Source organism: Ahaetulla prasina, chromosome 2, assembly GCF_028640845.1.
Source record: "Ahaetulla prasina isolate Xishuangbanna chromosome 2, ASM2864084v1, whole genome shotgun sequence".
NCBI lineage: Eukaryota > Metazoa > Chordata > Lepidosauria > Squamata > Colubridae > Ahaetulla > Ahaetulla prasina.
This window is the reverse complement of record NC_080540.1, coordinates 304406833-304428876: the sequence shown is the minus strand read 5'-3', so window position 1 is coordinate 304428876 and position 22044 is coordinate 304406833. Positions and strand designations below refer to the sequence as shown.

The 22044-nt window shown below is 45.6% G+C and overlaps 1 protein-coding gene across 1 annotated transcript in view; it reads right to left on the bottom strand.

Annotated features, from left to right (window-relative positions):
• LOC131192931 (gamma-secretase subunit Aph-1b-like) overlaps positions 1 to 19249 on the bottom strand; it is a 45849-nt gene extending 26600 nt beyond the window's left edge. Inside the window, exons 1-2 of the mRNA XM_058172558.1 lie at positions 19075 to 19249; positions 18812 to 18982 (exon numbers count right to left, since the gene is read on the bottom strand). Of these exons, the coding sequence (XP_058028541.1) occupies positions 18812 to 18982; positions 19075 to 19187 (284 nt within the window). The 5' untranslated portion in view covers positions 19188 to 19249. The remainder of the gene's footprint in view (positions 1 to 18811; positions 18983 to 19074) is intronic.
• Between the last annotated feature and the right edge of the window lie 2795 nt (positions 19250 to 22044).

Genomic DNA, 22044 nt, shown 5'->3' with positions numbered 1-22044 from the left:
ATTAAAATTAGAAGTGGTGTGTATAAAGAAGATATTTTCTGGAAGACTTGGAAACCATTCGTGGACTATGCGCTTGGAAAATTGGACACTTCGGTACCTGTACCTCGAGAACGTGGATTTTGGCAATCATGAGGACATATCCGAAGACCCAAATCTTCCTTTTTCTATGTATAGCACAAGGGTGCAATAATGTATTTTCTTTTTTGTTTGTTAGAAAAAAGCAATAAAAAATAATAATAATAGAAAAAAAAACTTTGTTTCCAAACTGTTTCCTTTTGAATCAACTCAAGAAGAATAAAGAAAATGGTTCTTGTTATAAACAGGGCGGAAAAGTGAAAATTAAGGAACTGCTTGTTAAAGCTGTTAGCGCCCTTAGCGCTATTTAAGGCTGTGTTTTTTACATTAATTTGGACAGTTTGAAAATGGTAATTGAAAGATTTATAATTACTTAATCATCGTGCCTTTGGAAGAACTAAGGAGAATTGGACTTATTGGAGGTATTTAAGTATAATTAAAGCAAGATTTATTTATTTATTTATTTTATTCAATTTTTATACCGCCCGTCTCCCGAAGGACTCAGGGTGGTGTACAGCCGAGTAAAAATCACAGTATAAACATTAAAAGAAATTAAAACAAAACATATTATAGGTGGCCAAATTTAAAACAATTTAAAACATTAAAATATAAATAACCCCAATAAAATTTTTTAGGCCAGTCCCGCTTGAATAAATAGGTGCGTTTTCAGCTCACGGCGAAAAGTCCGAAGATCAGGCACTTGGTGTAAACCAGGGGGAAGCTTGTTCCAGAGCGTAGGAGCTCCAACAGAGAACAGGGGGCCACCAGCCGACATTGTTTGGCAGACGGCACCCTGAGAAGGCCCTCTCTGTGAGAGCGTACGGGTCGGTGGGAGGCAAAAGGTAACAGCAGGCGGTCCCGTAAGTACCCGGTCCTAAGCCATGGAGCGCTTTAAAGGTGGTAACCAAAATCTTAAAGCGCACCCGAAAGACCACAGGGAGCCAGTGCAAACTGCGCAGGAGTGGTGTTACATGGGAGCAACGAGTTGCTCCCACTACTACCCGCGCAGCTGCGTTCTGGACTAGCTGCAGCCTCCGGGTGCACTTCAAGGGCAGCCCCATGTAGAGAGCATTGCAATAATCCAAGCGGGAAGTGACAAGGGCATGAGTGACCGTGCATAAGGCATCCCGGTCAAGGAAGGGGCGCAACTGGTCAAGTAAGATGGCTTCTAAACAACTAAAGCCTGGACTCTCTAAAAGTGCTGGGGGTTCTCCAGCTCATACGGTTAATCCACAAGCCGTAAACTTGGAAGCTTTACAAGAATCTTTGAAGGAATTTTTAAAAGATTCTACAGAACAATCATTAAAGCTTCATACTGCTGTTATGGGAGAAAAATTTAACGAGATCTCAGAGGAGATGTCAGCTCATAATAAAGATATAAGAGAAGACATAGTGACTGCATTTCAAGGCTTGGCAAACAATATAATCCAGCTGGAGGAAAGGGTGGAAGAAATTAATCAATCTAATTTGAATTTAGAAAATAAAATGGAGGAGGTTCAGACTAAGGTGGAAAAGGCAGATGATGAAGTGGTTTTGCTACAATACAGATCGATGGAGTAGTTTGCTGTAAGAGTGCGTGGGCTGCAAGAAAACAAACAAGAGAACTTGAGATTTTTCAGAAGCCTTTGCACAATTGTTGGAGGAGCAACCAGTAGACCTTCAATTCCAAATTGATAAAATCTACCGTGTTAATTCCTGGGTTGCTAGACAAAGGCAGTTGCCAAGAGACATTGTGATTTATTTTACAACTAGGAGGATTAGAAATGAAATCTTACAAGCATCTTACAAAAATAAAATGCAAATAGCAGGACAAGAAGTATTAGTTTTGAAAGAAATTCCTCCTAAAATGCTAAGAAATAGAAAGGAGTTTGCTTTTTTGGTGAATGAGCTGAGAAATCGACAGATGCAATTTAGATGGAAGGTTCCAACTGGACTAACATTCATTTACGCTAGAGAAAGATATCGCCTTAACACGGTTTGGAAGGCAAGGGATTTTTATACCAATGTTTTAGAGGCTGGATGTCCACCATCGCCAGATGCTAGGAGGAGAGGAGAAGCAGAGTTAGCAAAAAAGTATGACAAGGAAGGAAAACAGATACAAGCGCAAGCGCAAGCTGCAATTATTGAAGATCTGTCGCAATCACTGGCTATTTTCCAAATATCAGAAGTAGGGGAAAATATAGGTGATATTAAAGATCCAAAAGAGCAAAGACTGACTAGAGCAGCTACTAAATGTAAAGAACAAAAAAAATGCAACAATCTCAAAACAAAAATTCAAGAAATTCCTAAAACAGAAGCTGTGGGAGGGGCCAGGCCGAAGAGGAGGATTGGGGAAGATCTTCAGCTGATGTTCCAAAAGCTTCACAGTGCCAAGAACTGCAAATAGATTTTTAACTTGGAATGTTAACAGCCTGAACTCACTACAAAACAGGAAAAAGATATTTCATTATTTGAGACAATTTAAAAATGATGTAATTTGCTTGCAGGAAACACATATTAGAATGATAGACCCAAAGTATTTGATAAATTCAACACTAGATACACATTTTGCTGCATTGGCTCCAGAGAAGAATGGCGTAGTTATATATCTAAAGAAAGAACTAACAGCCAAATTAATTAAGGCAGATGCTCAAGGAAGATATATTGCTATTGAACTTTTAATAGAGGGAGAGAGAACACTTTTAATTGGAGTATATGCACCTAATCAGCAGCAAGAAAAAATTTACAAACTTTACATTCTAAAATAATACAGTGGAATTATAAATCGTTTGTACTAATGGGAGATTGGAACGGAGTGTTGGATATGCAAAAAGATAAAAAAAGTACCTCTCGAAATATTTCAAGTCATGCGAAATTGCCTAAAGCTTTTTTTGATATGATGGAAGATTTGGAGCTGAGATATTTGGCGAGAACGGAATGCTGAAGAAAAAGACTTCACTTTTTTTTCTGATAGACATCAATCCTTTTCTAGGATTGATTATATATTAATTTCTATTGACTTTCTTTCCAGGGTGAAGACGACCAAAATATGTCCAAGAACTTTAACTGATCATAGTCCGGTGTGGGTGGAATTTAAGCAGGAAAAGTCAGATAGGAGATCTTGGAGATTAAATGAGAATTTGTTTAGATATGAAGAAAATGTAAAGGAATGTAAAAGACAAATGAAAGTTTTTTGTTATGAATATGAATAAGGGTACTCCGATAGAAATAGTTTGGGATGCAAGTAAAGCATATATAAGGGGAATTTTAATATATATGAATAATAAACACAGAATTAGACAGCAGAAGAAGCGTAAGGAAATAGAAGAGGAAATAAAGAAAGAGCAACTACTTATACTTAATCCAGAGGATAAAAAAGTTAGAGAAGCAATAAATATACTGCGAGGACAGTTTAATATGCTTATAGCTGACCAGGTGGCAACTAATTTACAATATGTTAAGCACAATACATTTTGTAATGCTAATAAGCCAGGCAGGTGGTTGGCATATGTAATAAGGAAAAAACAGAAATCACGTGTTATTGGAAAGATAGAATATAAAGGTAAAGAAATATATCAACAGAATTTGATTAAAAAAGCTTTTTTAGAATTTTATATAAAATTATATGCTAGTGACACAATTCAAGGTATAGATATAAATATTTACAGGAAGAGAATATTGATGAACTTACGTCAGAACAAAGGGAAAGATTGAATCAATCTATAACCTCAGAAGAAATTATTTTAGCTGTTAAGCATCTAAAAATAGGTAAAGCCCCAGGAACAGATGGATTAACCGCGGTTTATTATAAAAATTTACAATTTGAAATGGTGGACCCTCTTAAGGAATTATTTAACAAAATTCAATTTGGAGGCAATGTACCTCCATCCTGGAGAACTGCTTTTATTTCATTGATACCAAAGGAGGATCAAGATTGTACTAAGCCAGAAAATTATAGGCCAATATCACTTTTGAATGTTGATTATAAGATTTTTGCTAAAATATTAGCCAATAGATTAATGTTGGTTATACAACAAAAGATTCATAATGATCAATTAGGATTTATAGAAGGGAGACAAATGAGAAATAATGTTAGACAAATTGTGAATTTACTAGAATATTTGGAGAGAAACAACCAGGTCTCTGCAGCTTTTTTTTTTTTTGGATGCAGAGAAGGCTTTTGATTGATTGAACTGGGAATTTTTATTTAGAGTAATAGAAAAAATGCAGTTTGGGGAATGTTTTATACAATCAATTAGGGCAGTATACCAGAGACAAATAGCTCAAATAATAGTTAATGGTAGTTTAACAGAGGTTTTTAGAATTGAAAAAGGAACAAGGCAAGGATGTCCTTTGTCGCCATTGTTTATTTTAACGTTAGAACCTCTATTGAATAAGATACGTGGGTCAATCGACATAAAGGGAATTAAAATTAGACATCAAGATTATAGATTAAGAGCATTTGCAGATGACCTGGTGGTTACTTTTTCCCAACCAATACAATCAGTTATATATTTGATGGATATAATTAGTCAATATGGGAAGGTATCTGGATTTAAAGTAAATCAACAAAAAACAAAAATAATAACTAAAAATATGACTACACAGCAAAAAGTAGAATTAGAGAAAATAACGGGATTTCAAATAGTAAAAAAGGTCAAATATCTGGGAGTGTATATTGCAGCTTCGAATGTGAAATTATATAAAAATAATTATGAAGTTTTATGGCAAAAAGTGCAGAAGGAAATGGAGAACTGGAAGAAGTTGCAGTTATCTTTACTGGGAAGAATAGCAGTTTTAAAAATAGATGTTTTAACCAGGTTTTTATTTTTGTTTCAAATGGTACCAATATTCAAAAAAGATGCAAATTTGAAAGAATGGCAAAATGGAATTAATAAATTTATATGGGTTGGTAAAAGACCCAGAATAAAATTGAAAATAATACAGGATATACATGAAAGAGGGGGTCTTAAAATGCCTAATTTAAGATTATACTATGAAGCAGCTGCCCTATCTCTAATTAGTGATTGGTTTAATTTAACAGAAGATAGAATATTGAATATAGAGGGTTATGATTGGTTATATGGTTGGCATGCACATTTACTGTATTATAAAAAGTGGATAAAGTTTTTAAAGCTCATATATTAAGAAATGCTTTTTTACGGGTTTGGAAAAAGTATCAATATAAGTTAAACTACAAGACACCTATATGGGCATGTCCTAGGCATGCGATACAGAATATAAGTACAGAACAAAAACAAGAGGTAATTACCTATAAAGAACTTCTTTTTATGGAAAAGGGTAAGCTGTAATTAAAGTCTTTAAATATAATGAAAGAGGAAAAGATAATTCATACTTGGTTTCAGTATGGACAGCTCCAAGCCAGATGGAAAGAGGATCAGAAAATTGGTATCATGCAAAATGAAGAAAATTTGGTAAAACAAATTAGAGATCAAAGCCAATCGCATATTAAAAGATTGTATAATGCATTGTTAGAAATAGACTCAGAAACGGAATTATTTATTTATTTATTTATTTAATCAAATTTTTATACCGCCCTATCTCCCGGAGGACTCAGGGCGGTTTACAGGCCAATAAAATACAGATATCAAACAAAGTAAAAAACTAATTAAAAAACTTATTAAATAGGCCATAGTTTAAAAGTACAAATTAAAATAGTAAAACCCCATTTCCTAAAAGTAATCAACCCCAATTAAAATTAAGTAAAAACTTTTAATCCAGTCCCGCTTGGATAAATAAATGCGTTTTCAGCTCACGGCGAAAAGTCCGAAGATCAGGCACTTGGCGTAAACCAGGGGGAAGTTCGTTCCAAAGCGTAGGAGCTCCCACAGAGAAGGCCCTACCCCTGGGGGCCGCCAGCCGACATTGTTTGGCGGACGGCACCCTGAGAAGGCCCTCTCTGTGTGAGCGTACGGGTCGGTGGGAGGCATGAGGTAACAGCAGGCGGTCCCGTAAGTACCCGGGTCCTAAGCCATGGAGCGCTTTAAAGGTGGTAACCAAAATCTAACCCTGACCCTAACCCTAACCCTAACCCTAACCCTAACCAAGCGAACTTGGTAAAAAGCCCTCCTGGAGACGGCCGCCAGATGGTCATCGAACGACAGCCGTCCATCCAGGAGGACACCCAAGTTGCGCACCCTTTCCATTGGGGCCAATAACTCGCCCCCAACAGCCAGCCGCGGTTGCAGCTGACTGTACCCGGGTGCCGGCATCCACAGCCACTCCGTCTTGGAGGGATTGAACTTGAGTCTGTTTCTCCCCATCAAGACCCGTATGGCTTCCAAGCACCGGGACAGCACTTCAACAGCTTCGTTGGGGTGGTCCGGGGTGGAAAAGTACAGCTGAGTGTCATCAGCGTACAGATGGTAACTTACCCCGAACCCACTGATGACCTCACCCAGCGGCTTCATATAGATGTTGAACAGGAGAGGCGAGAGAATCGACCCCTGAGGCACCCCACAAGTAAGGCGCCTCGCGGACGATCTCTGCCCCCCTGTCAACACCGTCTGCGACCGGTCGGCGAGATAGGAGGAGAACCACCGATAAACGGTGCCTCCCACTCCCAAACTCGCCAACCGGTGCAGCAGGATACCATGGTCGATGGTATCAAAAGCCGCTGAGAGATCTAATAGGACCAGGGCAGAGGAACATCCCCTATCCCTGGCCCTCCAGAGGTCATCCACCAACGCGACCAAAGCTGTCTCCGTACTGTGACCGGGCCGGAAGCCAGACTGGAACGGGTCTAGATAGATAGCTTCATCCATGTGCTGGGGAAGCTGCCATGCAACCACACTCTCTACAACCTTCGCAACAAAACGAAGGTTGGAGACTGGACGGTATCTCCCTCGGGAGATAGGGTGGTATATAAATTTGATTAAATAAATAAATAAATAAATAAATTCCCTAAAATAGCTGGATCCAGGGAAGGCTTCTTGAGGAGGGGTCTCACCACCGCCTCTTTCAAGGCAGTGGGGAAAACCCCTTCCACCAACGAAGCGTTTGCAATTCTCCGGAGCCAGCCTCGTGTCACCTCCTGAGTAGCCAGTACTAACCAGGAGGGGCACGGGTCCAGTAAACATGTAGTTGCATGTAGCCTACCCAGCAACCTGTCCACATCCTCGAGAGCCACAGAATCAAACTCATCCCAAACCACCTCAACAAGATGAGGCTCCGTCATCTCGCCTGGATCATCGCAATTTTGGTCCAAACTATCCCGAAGCTGAACGATTTTATCGTATAGATAACCGTTAAACTCCTCAGCACGTCCCTGTAAGAGGTCATCCCGTCCCCCCTGATGAAGGAGGGAACGGGCCACCCGAAACAAGGCGGCCGGGCGGTTATCTGCCGATGCAATGAGGGTGGAAATGTAAGAACGTTTCGCCTCCCTCATTGCCACTAGGTAGGTCTCAAGACACATTTATTCATCTGTGCAGGACTGGCTTAGTTTTTTAGATTTTAAATTTAGAGGGGTTTTTTAAATTGATTTTAATATCTATATTTTTATTTTAATTAATTGGGCAGTAGAATAAGTTTTTTAATGATTGTTTTAATTTGTATATTGATGTTTTTATATGCCTGTGAACCGCCCTGAGTCCTTTGGGAGATAGGGCGGTATATAAATTCAAACAATAAATAAATAAATAAATAAATAGTAAAAGACCTCACTAGTGTCCGAGCAGCCTCGGAACGGCTCGACCTCCAGGTGCTCTCTAGGCGTCTTCTCCGGCGTTTCATCTCCCTCAGCTCCTCGGAAAACCAAGGAGATCTACGCTGGGTCAGAGGCCGCAAAGGCACGACACGGTCCAAAGCCCCAGCCGCGGCCCGTTCCCAGGCCGCAACTAGTTCCTCAGTCGTGCCGTGGGCAAGATCCTCGGGAAACAGCCCAAGCTCCGTCCGGAACCTCTCAGGGTCCATCAGGCGCCTGGGACGGAATCACCGCATTGGCTCCGTCTCCCTGCGGTGGTGAGCGGCGGTCCGAAAGTCTAGGCGAAGAAGAAAATGATCTGACCATGACACCGGTTCCATCACTAAATCTCCTAATTCCAGATCATTAAACCACTGTCCAGAGATAAAAATCAAATCTAGTGCGTCTCCCCCAATGTGTGTAGGGCCATCATTTACTTGAACCAGGTCCAAGGCCGTCATGGAAGCCTGGAACTCCTGGACCACCGTCGATGACAAGCCGGCCGATGGCAGGTTGAAATCCCCCATGACCAAAAGTCTGGGGATCTCCACCGCCATCCCGGCAAGCACCTCTAGTAGCTCAGGCAGGGCTGTAGTCACGCAGCAAGGAGCCAGGTACGCGATCAACAGACCCATCTGATTCCTATGGCCCCATTTCATAAGGAGGGATTCACAACCAGCTATCTGAGGCACAGTGGACTCCCTCGGCTCTAGGCTTTCTTTAATCACAACCGCCGCCACCCCACCCCTACCTTGGGCCCTCGGCTGATGGAATGCATGGAAACCTGGAGGGCACAATTCCACCAGGGGCACACCCCCCTCTGTGCCCAACCAGGTCTCCGTAATGCCCATAAAGTCCGCGGACTCCCTCTGAATGAGATCACAAATCAAGGGAGCCTTATTAGCCACGGACCGGGCATTGCACAGCATCAGCCGAAAACCCAAGCCCTGAGGGTCCTGACCATCCGAACGGGTAAGGACTGAGGGGCCAGAGCACGTGATCGCATTTAAACATCGAACACGTGCTCCCAAAGGACGATACGGCCCCTTGCCTCCGCCATATCTGCCTCTCCCACTTACCGTACAGATGGAATGACACTCTAAGCTCTGAACACTCCCCTCCCCCGACTTCGGACCAACTAAAGTAATGCCGTGAGCACGCGTTGGGACTGGACATACCCTCCCCAACGGGTTTCCCCCAACACCCATTCTAACCCTCCCTCCCCTTAAAAATTCCCTATTTAAAAAACCCCAAAGGCTCTTTTTCGACGCATGCCACCTCTGTGGGTCCCAAAACCCGTCATTGAGGCCGGCCCTTGGCAACAAAGCGGGCCATTCCTGCGAGGCGGGGGCACCTCGCAGGCGCAAGAGTTCACGTGCAGAGTAATGAATAGAAGAAATAAGAAACGGAGAAAGACGTCAGGATGATAAAGTCCCAGGTTGGCAGAACAGTCATACATGATGGAACCTCCAATGGATGTCCAGTTATAGGATGAAATGAATAACGGCTGGAACATGATGACAAATAATAATGGCTGGAACATGATGACAGAGATGATAAACCCAGAAGGAAATAGACAGATAGCGTCCATGGTAATAATCCATAGATAGAGTCCTTGTAACAGATCTAATAAATCAAGGAAATACAGCCAATCTGACCATAATCCAGTCCAGCGGTCCATTGGCAAAACGGGTGGCCATACCATCCCCACCATCAATGCCCATCATTAAATCCACCTCCGAAGCCTGCCGTATCGCCCCCTCCGCCAACTGCTCCAAAAGCAGGCTGCTCTAGGCCAAAAGGCCTGTCCACAGCCAGCTGCTGACTCCAAACGGCCACAGATCCCAATGTGGCAAGGGGCCAGCTCGGACCATGAAGGTGAAAAAAGACCAAGCAGAAAAGGCAACCGTAGGCTAGGGATAATCCTTCACCCCTTCAGCGATCGAAAATCAGGGGGAGGGCAAACAGCTAAAGCAGGGGAGTAATCCTTCGCCCCTTCGATCTCCAAAAGTCAGGGGGGGGGGCAGACCATTAAAATAGGATGCAGGTAACAAGCGCCAGATGGAAGCGCCATTAGAAAAGGAGGATAAACCGCGGCCTCGAGGCCTCATCTCGGGCCTCACCTCTCGCCGCGGCATCGCCTCGCTTCACGCCGATGGAAATAAAAAGCTTCGGAAGATGGAACACCTCACAGCCCGCCTAAGTCTCACCGTGCGCTGTAAAGCACCGATGGACAAGGCAGGCTGAGGCTGAAACCGAAGCCAACACCAACGACGAGCGGCCGGCCTCCTCTGCGCCCCGAAAATGGCCGCCATTATCTGTCCGCCGCTCTCCCCACGGCCCTCGCTCTCGGCGGCCGCAAACCCGAGAGGTCAGAAAACCTCTCCTGCGGTCGCTGGGGAGATGATCCAATGGGCCGGGGGATCAGAGCAGCTCAGTAGGTCACTCGAAAGCTGCCATCCTGCAAAAATCGTCCGTCGCCAGCTCTACTCCCTCCAGCAGAACGCCATATTCGCGCATGCGCAGAGCCTTCTTAGTTAAGGATTGCATGATAAAATGGGCACAAAATATACAAGAACCTATAATGATGGAAACGGGAGAAAATTTGGGTTAGAAATGTTAAATTTACACAAGCACAAAATTTAAGGGAAAATTTTTATAAAATGTTTTATAGATGGCATTTAGATCCTAAAAAATTAGCGTGTATGTATCCAAACTTGCAAGCTAAATGTTGGAGATATGATGGGGATGATGCTACTTATTTTCATATATGGTGGACTTGTAAAAAAATTAAGCCATTTTGGATAAGAATTTGGTGGATAATACAAAATATTTTGAAAAAGAAGATAAAATTTACCCCACAACTGTTTTTATTGGGTATAATTACAGATTGTACAATAATAAGAGACTAAATTGATTTTAAATTTAATATCAGCAGCCAGACTATTGGTTGCGCAATACTGGAAGAAGGAACATTTGCCTACGATTGAAGAATGGATATTAAATAGAATAGAATAGAATAGAATAGAATAGAATAGAATAGAATAGAATAGAATAGAATTTATTGGCCAAGTGTAAACATTTGACATATCAAATGTTGCAAATTTAGCAGAGATGGCGAAAATTTCAGCATTCCTGAAAGACTGCTCACAAGAAAGATACATATTGGAATGGAGAAGATGGATTGACTATATTCAAAAAAGAAGACAGACTAAGAAATACCAAATAGTTTTTGAATGAACAGTTCACAAAAATTTATGTTTTTTCTTTGTAAAAGGAGAGTTAAGGTTCTAGGGGAGGATGGGAGTTTACGGATAGTTACCATAATTTAGCCTATTGTCAGATTCAATACCCTGTATTCTGTTCCGGGAAGTCTGTGGGGGGGAGGGGGGTTGGGATGGGGAGGGAGAGGGAAGGCTGGGGAGGGGGGAGGGGGAAGGAGGGGTAATATTTGTTAAATCTTTGTAAAACTTTTTCAATAAAATAAATAAATAAAGAAAGAATTATAGACCAATTTCCCTATTAAATGCAGATTACAAAGTTTTTGCATTAATCATGGCTGAAAGACTAAAGAGACTGTTAAATGAATTTATACACACAGATCAGAATGGTTTTTTACCTAAAAGGCAGATTAGAGACAATATGAGAATTATATTGAATACATTGGAATACTATGAAGCGCATCCAGAGAAACAAATGGTATTATTATTTTTGGATGCACAGAAAGCGTTTGATAATGTGAATTGGCAATTTATGATAACACAATTGTTGTCATGGTCAGATCATTTTCTCCTTCGCCTAGACTTTCGAACTGCTGCTCACCACCGCAGGGAGACGGAGCCGATGCGTTGGTTCCGTCCCAGGCGCCTGATGGACCCGGAGAGGTTCCTGACGGAGCTTGGGCCGTTTCCTGAGGATCTTACCCACGGCACGACTGAAGAACTGGTTGCGGCTTGGGAACGGGCCACGGCTGGGGCTTTGGACCATGTCGTGCCTTTGCGGCCTCTGACCCGGCGTAGATCTCAATTGGCTCCCTGGTTCTCCGGGGAGCTGAGAGAGATGAAACGCCGGAGAAGACGCCTAGAGAGTGTTTGGACGTCCAGTCGTTCCGAGGCTGATCGGACACTAGTGAGGTCCTTTACTAGGACCTACCTAGTGGCAATAAGGGAGGCGAAACGTTCCTACGTTTCCACCCTCATTGCATCGGCAGATAACCGCCCGGCCGCCCTGTTTCGAGTGACCCATTCCCTCCTTCAACAGGAGGGACGGGATGACCCTCTGCAGGGACGAGCCGAGGAGTTTAACGGTTATCTAACGATAAAATCATTCAGCTTCGTGATGGCTTGGATCATGATTGCGATGATTCAGCTGAGGTGGCAGAGACTCGTCTTGTTGAGGTTATTTGGGATGAGTTTGATTCTGTGGCTCCCGAGGACGTGGACAGGTTGCTGGGGAGGTTGCATGCAACTACGTGCTTACTGGACCCGTGTCCTTCCTGGTTAGTACTGGCTGCTCAGGAAGTGACACGAGGCTGGCTCCAGGGGATTATAAATGCTTCTTTGGTTGAAGGGGTTTTCCCCACCGCCTTGAAGGAGGCGGTGGTGAGACCTCTCCTGAAGAAGCCTTCCCTGGACCCAGCTATTTTGGGAAATTATCGTTCAGTCTCCAACCTTCGCTTTTTAGCGAAGGTTGTAGAGAGTGTGGTTGCATGGCAGCTTCCCCGGCACCTGGAGGAAGCTGTCTATCTAGACCCGTTCCAGTCCGGCTTCCGACCCGGTTACAGCACGGAGACGGCTTTGGTCGCGTTGGTGGATGACCTCTGGAGGGCCAGGGACAGGGGTTGTTCCTCTGCCTTGGTCCTATTAGATCTCTCAGCGGCTTTTGATACCATCGACCATGGTATCCTGCTGCGCCGGTTGGAGGGGTTGGGAGTGGGAGGCACCGTTTATCGGTGGTTCTCCTCCTATCTCTCCGACCGGTCGCAGACGGTGTTGACAGGGGGGCAGAGGTCGTCCTCTAGGTGCCTCACTTGTGGGGTACCTCAGGGGTCGATTCTCTCGCCTACCCTGTTCAACATCTATATGAAGCCGCTGGGTGAGGTCATCAGTGGTTTCGGGGTGTTATCATCTGTACGCTGATGATACTCAGCTGTACTTTTCCACCCCGGACCACCCCAACAAAGCGGTCGAAGTGCTGTCCCGGTGCCTGGAAGCCGTACGGGTCTGGATGGGGAGAAACAGACTCAAGCTCAATCCCTCCAAGACGGACTGGCTGTGGATGCCGGCACCCCGGTACAGTCAGCTGCACCCGCAGCTGACTGTTGGGGGCGAGTTAGTGGCCCCAAAGGAGTTGGTTCGCAAGTTGGGCGTCCTCCTGGATGGTCGGCTGTCCTTTGATGAACATCTGGCGGCCGTCACCAGGAGGGCTTTTTACCAAGTTCGCTTGGTTCGCCAGTTGCGTCCCTTCCTTGACCGGGATGCCTTATGCACAGTCACTCACGCTCTGGTTACGTCTCGGCTGGATTATTGCAATGCTCTCTACATGGGGCTGCCCTTGAGGTGCACCCGGAGGCTGCAGTGAGTCCAGAATGCAGCTGCGCGAGTGGTAATGGGAGCCGCTCGTGGCTCCCACGTAACACCACTGCTCCGTAGTCTGCACTGGCTTCCTGTAGTCTTTCGGGTGCGCTTCAAGATCCTGGTTACCACCTTTAAAGCGCTCCATGGCTTAGGACCCGGGTACTTACGAGACCGCCTGCTGTTACCTTATGCCTCCCATCGACCCGTACGCTCTCACAGAGAGGGCCTTCTCAGGGTGCCGTCCGCCAAACAATGTCGGCTGGCGGCCCCCAGGAGTAGGGCCTTCTCTGTGGGAGCCCCGACACTCTGGAACGAACTCCCCCCTGGCTTACATCAAGTGCCTGATCTTCGGACCTTTCGTCGTGAGCTAAAAACATATTTATTCATTCAAGCAGGACTGGCATAAATAGTTGATTTTAAATTGGGGTTTTAGTAATATTTTAAATTTTTAAATTTTTAAAATTATCGGCCGTTTAGTAATAGTTCATTTTAAATTCTTTTAATTGTATATATTCTGTATTTTATTTTGGCTGTACACCACCCTGAGTCCTTCGGGAGAAGGGCGGTATAAAAATTTAATAAAATAAATAATAAATAAATAAATAAATGATGGACTTTGGGGATAGGTCAAAACTATATACAAAGGACAATTGGCAAAGGTAATTTTGTAAAGGGCGAAAAGACAGAAAAAGTGGATATTAGAAAAGGAACCAGACTTTCTTGGCTTTTGACGATGGAAGATTTGACATATCCAAATATTATTAATATGAAAAATATTGTTAGATATAAGGATATTTTAACAGAAAAGGGAGAACTAAAACAAAAACAAGAGTTGGAAAAGCAAGGGATTGAGACAGATTGGTTTACACGATTGCAAATACAATCAAGATACGAAAAAATCTTAAAATAGTATGGTTTTAATACGAGTAAATCAGAATATGATGAGATACTGATGGGAACAGATGAAAAAATGATTAAGAAATTATATAATTATCTACTCCAAATTAGATTAGAAGATGAAGAAGTAAAAGAAACAATGATAGCGTGGGCAAAAAAAATTGGCTATACAATTGAATTAGAGAAAAGGAATTATAAATTAACAACGGCAACAGCATATAAAGAAAATTTATATAAAATGTTTTATAGATGGCATATGCCACCAGAAAGGTTAGCAAAAATGTTTAAAGACAAATCAGCTAAATGTTGGAAATGTCATCCGTCTCCGGGATCATAGTATCATATGTGGTGGTCATGTAAGAAGCAAAGAATTATTGGGTTAAAATACAAACATGGTTAGAAGGAATGCTACGCCACCGTATAGAGTTAAAACCAGAGATATTTTTATTGGGAATTTTACAGGAGAAATATGGCAAAGAAGATACATATTTGATTATACATAACAGTGGCTAGAATAGTATTTGCACAAAACTGAAAAGCAGAAAAATCCCTTTAGGAGAGATAATAAAGAAAATTTTAGAATGCAGAAATGAACAGGTTAACATTACTTGTACTTCAAGACATGGGGACGTTTTTATGATTGGCTAGAAAAGGAATATGAATAAAAATGAGAGAAAAGACAAAAAAAATAGAAATCCAGATGACACCTGAGTAAATAAAAAAGGGGGGAGGGGAAAATGAAAAAAAAACTATATAAATTTATGTTAAGGATGATATACAGTCATGGCTGAAATTGTTGGCACCCCAGAAATTTTTCTAGAAAATCAAGTATTTCTCACAGAAAAGTATTGCAGTAACACGTTTTGCTATACACATGTTTATTCCCTTTGTATGTACTGGAACAAAACAAAAAAGGAAGGGAAAAAAAGCAAATTGGACATAATGTCACACAAAACTCCAAAAATGGGCTGGACAAAATTATTGGCACCCTTTCAAAATTGTGGATAAATAAGATTGTTTCAAGCATGTGATGCTCCTTTAAACTCACCTGGGGCAAGTAACAGGTGTGGGCAATATAAAATCACACCTGAAAGCAGATAAAAAGGAGAGGGACAGGTGGGAAGGAGAGAGAAGGGAGGAAAAGAGAGAGAGAAGAAAGGGAAAAGGAGAGGAAGAAAGGGAGGGGAAATAAGAGTAGGAGAGAGGGTTAGAAAGAGAGGAAGAGTGGGGGAAAGGAAGAGGAAGGAGAAAAGGAAAGAAGACAGTTGAAAAGGATAGAAGAACAGAGAGAAGGGTAAGAGGGGAGAATGTGAGGAATGGTTGTTGTTGAAGAAGGGAGATATGGAATGGTATAAGAGAAACCCCGAATTTATTTTAAAGTTTTATTATTAATCATTATTTATTAATCACATTTATATACCACCCTATCTCCCGGGGGACTCAGGGCGGTTCACAGGCAAGTAAAAGACATATAAATACAAACTAAAACCACAGTTAAAAAACTTATTCTACAAAGCCGAATTAAAAAGCAATATAAATAATAAAAACCATTTAAAACCAATATAAATTTAAAAACTAATCCAGTCCTGCGCAGATGAATAAGTGTGTTTTAAGCTTGCGACGGAAGGTTCGGAGGTCCGGAAGTTGACGGAGTCCTGGAGGAAGTTCGTTCCAGAGGGTGGGAGCCCCCACAGAGAAGGCCCTTCCCCTGGGTGTCGCCAGACAGCACTGCCTAGCTGACGGCACCCTGAGGAGTCCCTCTCTGTGAGAGCGCACGGGTCGGTGAGAGGTATTCGGTAGCAGTAGGCGGTCCCGTAAGTAGCCCGGCCCTATGCCATGGAGCGCTTTAAAGATGGTCACCAAAACCTTGAAGCGCACCCGGAAGGCCACAGGTAGCCAGTGCAGTCTGCGCAGGATAGGTGTCACACGGGAGCCACGAGGGGCTCCCTCTATCACCCGCGCAGCCGCGTTCTGGACTAACTGAAGCCTCCGGATGCCCCTCAAGGGGAGCCCCATGTAGAGAGCATTGCAGTAATCCAGACGAGACGTCACGAGGGCGTGAATGACCGTGCATAAGGCATCCCGGTCTAGAAAGGGGCGCAACTGGCGCACCAGGCGAACCTGGTGGAAAGCTCTCCTGGAGTCGGCCGCCAAATGATCTTCAAAAGACAGCCGTTCATCCAGGAGGACGCCTAAGTTGCGCACCCTCTCCATCGGGGCCAATGACTCGCCCCCAAGTCAGCCGTGGACTCAGCTGACTGTACCGGGATGCCGGCATCCACAGCCACTCTGTCTTGGAGGGATTGAGCTTGAGCCTGTTTCTCCCCATCCAGACCCGTACGGCTTCCAAACACCGGGACAGCACTTCGATAGCTTCGTTGGGGTGGCCCGGTGTGGAAAAGTACAGCTGGGTGTCATCAGCGTACAGCTGGTACCTCACACCGAAGCCACTGATGATCTCACCCAGCGGCTTCATATAGATGTTGAACAGAAGGGGCGAGAGAATCGACCCCGCGGCACCCACAAGTGAGGCGCCTCGGCCCACCTCTGCCCCCTGTCAACACCGTCTGCGACCGGTCGGAGAGATAGGAGGAGAACCACCGATAAGCGGTGCCTCCACTCCCAACCCTCCAACCGGCGCAGCAGGATACCATGGTCGATGGTATCAAAAGCCGCTGAGAGGTCTAATAGGACCAGGGCAGAGGAACAACCCCTATCCCTGGCCCTCCAGAGATCATCCACCAGCGCGACCAAAGCCGTCTCAGTGCTGTAACCGGGCCGGAAACCGGACTGGAACGGGTCTAGATAGACAGTTTCATCCAGGTGCAGGGAAACTGATATGCCACCATATTTCTACAACCTTCGCCGCGAAGGTTGGAGACCGACGATAATTACCTAAAACAGCCGGGTCCAGGGAAGGCTTCTTGAGGAGGGCCTCACCACCGCCTCTTTCAAGGCGGCCGGAAAGACTCCTCCAACAAGGAAGCGCCAGAATCGCCTGGAGCCAGCCTCGTGTCACCTCCTGAGTGGCCAGCACCAACCAGGAGGGGCACGGGTCCAGTAAACACGTGGTGGCATTCAGCCTACCCAACAACCTGTCCATGTCCTCGGGAGTCACAGGGTCAAACTCATCCCAGACAATATCACCAAGACCACCCTCAGACGCCCCATCTGAATCGCCGCAATTTTGGTCCAGACCGTCCCGAAGATGAACGATTTTATCGTATAGATAACCGTTAAACTCCTCAGCACGTCCCTGCAACGGGTCATCCCGCTCCCCCTGGTGAAGGAGGGAACGGGTCACCCGAAACAGGGCGGCTGGGCGGTTATCTGCCGACGCAATGAGGGAGGAGACGTAGCAACGCCTCGCTTCCCTCAGTGCCACTAGGTGGGTCCTAGTATAGGACCTAACTAGTGTCCGATCAGCCTCTGAACGGCTAGACCTCCAGGAAGGGTTGAAGAATGAAGTAATATGGAAACCAAAAGATAATATGTGTGATAATAATGGTTAAAGAGATTATATATTTTATGAGAAATAAAAATAAAAAAACTTTAAAAAGCGAAGCGAACAGCCAAGCAGAAGAGGAAGGGGCAGGTTAGGGTTAACCCTAACCCCTTTGCGCCGTCTTTGCTTCCTCATGTGGGCCTTACACAGTGCAAAGCAGAACACCTGACGAAAGGCCAACACAGCCCATAGGAAGGAGCGAGCTTCTGCAACAGACCCTCAGGCCAAGTTACACCAGGGACCCTTGATGAAGCTGCCGGGTGTGTGTGTGTGTGTGTGTGTGTGTGTGTGTGTGTGTGTGTGTGTGTGTCAGAGCTCTTTCCTGATGTAGGATGAGCGGCCTTGGCACAGAAGGCAGCATGGGCATTCTTTGTTTATACTTCATATGCCGCCCATCTGGCTTTGGCCCCAGGATGGGTTGGATGGTATTGGAGAGCCATAGATGGGAAAAGGCTCAGGGGGCCTTGGTGGATCACAGAGCCCACAAGGCAATACAACTGTAAAGAAATCCTAATGTAAACTTGGGGTGCATCAATCCCCGAGTTCTAGTTGTCGTATTTTAGGAAGAACCCTACGAAACCGCACCGCGAGGAAAAGTGCCGGGAAGGAAACAAAAAAAAAAAAAGCCGACCCTGAGAGGAGCAGCCCGGAGGGAGCCGCCTGAAGAGGGGCACCAAGGAGCAGCGGGCTTCAGGGCAAGGGCCCTGGCGGGAGAGAAGCCGGGATAGGCTGGAGCCGAATATCCCCCTAGTCGAGGGGGCCGGAGCCGTGGGGAGGGGAGGGGGCGTCACTCGCAGGCCGCCCGCCCGCGTGGAACAGCCCCTCCTCCTGGGGACGCGCCGGGTCCTGCCAACCTGCTGGGCGAGGCTCCGGGATGTCTGCCTGTCTAGCGGGTGGGACAAGGGCGGCGGGCAGCCTACCCGCCCCCACCACGGGGCCTGGCCAGTCTGGCTCGGCGGTGCCCGATTCGCGCCCGGGGACGGAGGCCGCCTTGCAGGTCCTGCCCGCGGCGGGGTCGCTCTCTCTCTCTCTCTCTCCGAGCCCCCCCCCTTTCCCTTTCCCCTCCCGGCCCACCTGAGCAGCTTGTAGTAGAGGAAGCGGAAGGCCTCCTGCAGCGCCACAGAGAAGAGCACGCCGAAGACCAGCAGCCCCCGCTGCAGCGCCTGGTCGGCCGGATCGCTGGCCTTGGCCGCTACGAACCAGACAAGCGAGGAGAGCAGCAGCGACACCAGCCAGAAGAAGGCCCTGCGATGGGGGGGCGGAGGGGAGAGACTCGGTCAGCCCTGGTCCCGTAGCCCCCCCCCCCCCCCCCCCCCCCGCGGACCCCTCGGCCTCACCCCGCGATCAGGATGATGACCCGCAGCGGCTCGCCCACCACCGTCAGCAGGAAGAGCGCTAGCGCCGGCCCGAAGGCCACGAAGGCGCACCCGAAGAAGACCGGCAGCGTCATGGCCGGCAGCCGCGCCCACGACACCCTCCTCGAACGCCCCGCTCGGCGCCTTAACCCTCCCGTCTCCCGCGCATGCCCAGTGATCATGCCCAGGAAGCGTCGGCCTCGCGAAGGCGGGGCGAGGGGGGCGGGCTTTCCTGTCCCAAAGCCCTTTCCGGTGCTTATGATGAACGGTCATGCCCGCCTCGTATTATATTCAGAATAGAGCTGGAAGGGGCCTTGGAGGTCTTCTAGTCCAGCCCCTGCTCGAGCAGGAGACCCTGTGCCATTCCAGACAAGGGGCTGCCGGTCTCTTCTTAAAAACCTCCAGTGATGAAGGAAACCCACGACCTCTGGAGGCAAGTCGTTCCACTGGTTAATGGTTAATTGTTCTCGCTGTGAGGAAGATTCTCCTTAGTTTTCGGTTGCTTCTCTCCTCGATTAGTTTCCATCCATTGTTTCTTGTTTTGCCTTCTGATGCTTTGGAGAATAACTTGACACCACCCCTCCTCTTTGTGGCAGCCCCTCAGATACTGGAATGCTGTTATCATGTCCCCTCTATCCTTCTTTTCTTTATAGTATAGAATTCTTTATAGAATTCTTTATTGGCCAAGTGTGATTGGACACACAAGGAATTTGTCTTCGGTGCATATGCTCTTAGTGTACATAAAAGAAAAAATACATTAAGAATCATAAGATACAACACTTAGTGATAGTCATAGGTTACTAAATCAACAATCAAATCATACTAGGAAACAAAACAATATAAATAATAGAGATACAAGCAACAAGGTTATAATCACAAGTGGGAGGAGATAGATAATAGGAAGGATGAGAAGAAGAATAGTAATACAGTCTTAGTAAATAATTTGACAGTGTTGTGGGAATTGTTTAGCAGAGTGATGGCATTCGGGGGGGGGCGGAAATGTCCTTGTGTCTAATTGTTCTGGTGTGCAGTGCCCTATAGCGTCGTTTTGAGGGTAGAAGTTTAAACAATTTATGTCCAGGATGCGAGGGGTAAAGTAGCTATATTCAGTTCCTGCAACTGTTCTTCATATGTTTCAGTCTCCAGGTTTTTTATCACCTTAGACCTTTTTTTGAAGTCTCAACATTTTTTTTGTAATGTGGTGACCAAAACTGGATGCAATATGCCAGGTGTAGCCTTATTAGGCCTTTATAAAGCAGTACTAATACTTCACATGATGTTGATTCTGTGCCTGTTTATACAACCAAGGATTGTAATAGCTTTTTTGGCTGCTGCCGCACACGGCTGGCTCATGTTTAAGTGATCGTCCACTAGGACTCCAAGGTCCCTCTCAGAGGTATTGTTTTTTGAGCCAGGTTTCGCCTAATCTGTACTTATACCTTTGGTTTTTTCTGCCTAAGTGTAAAATCTTGCTTTTCTCCACATTAAATTTCACTTTGTTGGATAGAGCTGTGCTGGATGCCAGTTTGCTTCCAGGTGCAATTCAGAGTGTCAGTTATCACCTTTAAAGCCCTGTATGGCATGGGTCCAGGTTACTTCAGGAACCATCACTCCCCTTGGGACTTGGCCCACCCCATCCCCACTGGCAGAGGCATGGCGTGGGCCCCGTTGGCCAGGATCCAGGAAAGGGCCTTCACTGCCTTGGCTCCCATCCTCTGGAACAGCTTTCCCCATGAGGTGAGATCTGCTGCCATCCTTCTGACTTTCCATAAGGGCCTGAAGACTGGCTCTGCCAGATGGCTTGGGGACCCAACAGGTGGGGCAGGGTATCATGCTGGAGATGGTTAATGGACCGATAGAAGATCTCCCTTCACCCCTCCGTGTTTCCTACTTGCTCCCTCCCCATATTTTAATTCTAACTACTTTGGATTGTAGTTCTATTTTTATTGTTTATCTCAAGATGTTACGCTTTTAATGTTGTAAGCCACCCAGAGTTACTTCAAAATGAGAAAGGCAGCAAATAATTTAATAATAAATAAATGAATAGTAGAAGTAAAAAATGAACACATAATATTGTAGGATTTCTGAATACAGACCAATGAAGTTTTAGGTCACAACAGAGACAATTGTGCTTGAAACGAAGAAAGTGTGAATAATTGGTGTGGCACTACCAGGAGATAGTAGAATAGAAGGCAAAGAATTGGAGAAGATCATAAAGTATTAAAATCTGAAAATAGAAATTGAAAGATTATGGCATCAACCGGCCGTGGTGGTCCCAGTGGATATCAGCACACTGGGTGTCATACCAAAAATGTCATGGACAGCACATAGAAAACCTGTGCATTGACCAAATTTCCACCGGTCAGTTGCAAAAGGCCCCCCTGCTTGGAGCCACACATGGACTACGCTGATACATTACACCATCCCAAGTTCTCAGGCAGAGTCTGATGCATATTAAGGGCAACATCACAGCTAAAGAAGTGGCAGCTGGGACTTGCGAGTTCTTGCCCACAAAAGATAATATGATTCTGGGAGGGGAGCAGGCAACTGGCCATCGCTACTTGTGCAGACCTCTTCCTCTTGCTTTGGCCAGTTACATCCTGAGGTTCAAATACCCAGATGAGCAGCTTGTGGCAGTGAAAAGGAGCAGAAGGGAGGCCCCCTTCTCAAATGCAATGCTGGGCCACGGATGGAGATTTACTTGGCTGTAAGCCTCCTGCAGTCGCCTCTTGGAGAAATGGCAGCATACAAATGCAGTAAACAAAATGAAAGGGCAGCCGTGGCCCCTTCCTTTCACTGAATGCTGGGTGCTGTACAGTCCACATGGCGTTTCAGCCATCTGGAAACAGGTTGAAAGAGGAAGAGCCAGAAGGTCATGGCTGGATGGAGAGATCTTCTCTGGGCACCCAGAGGAAACAAGGACCATGTGCATGGTGGGGGGAGGAGGGAAGG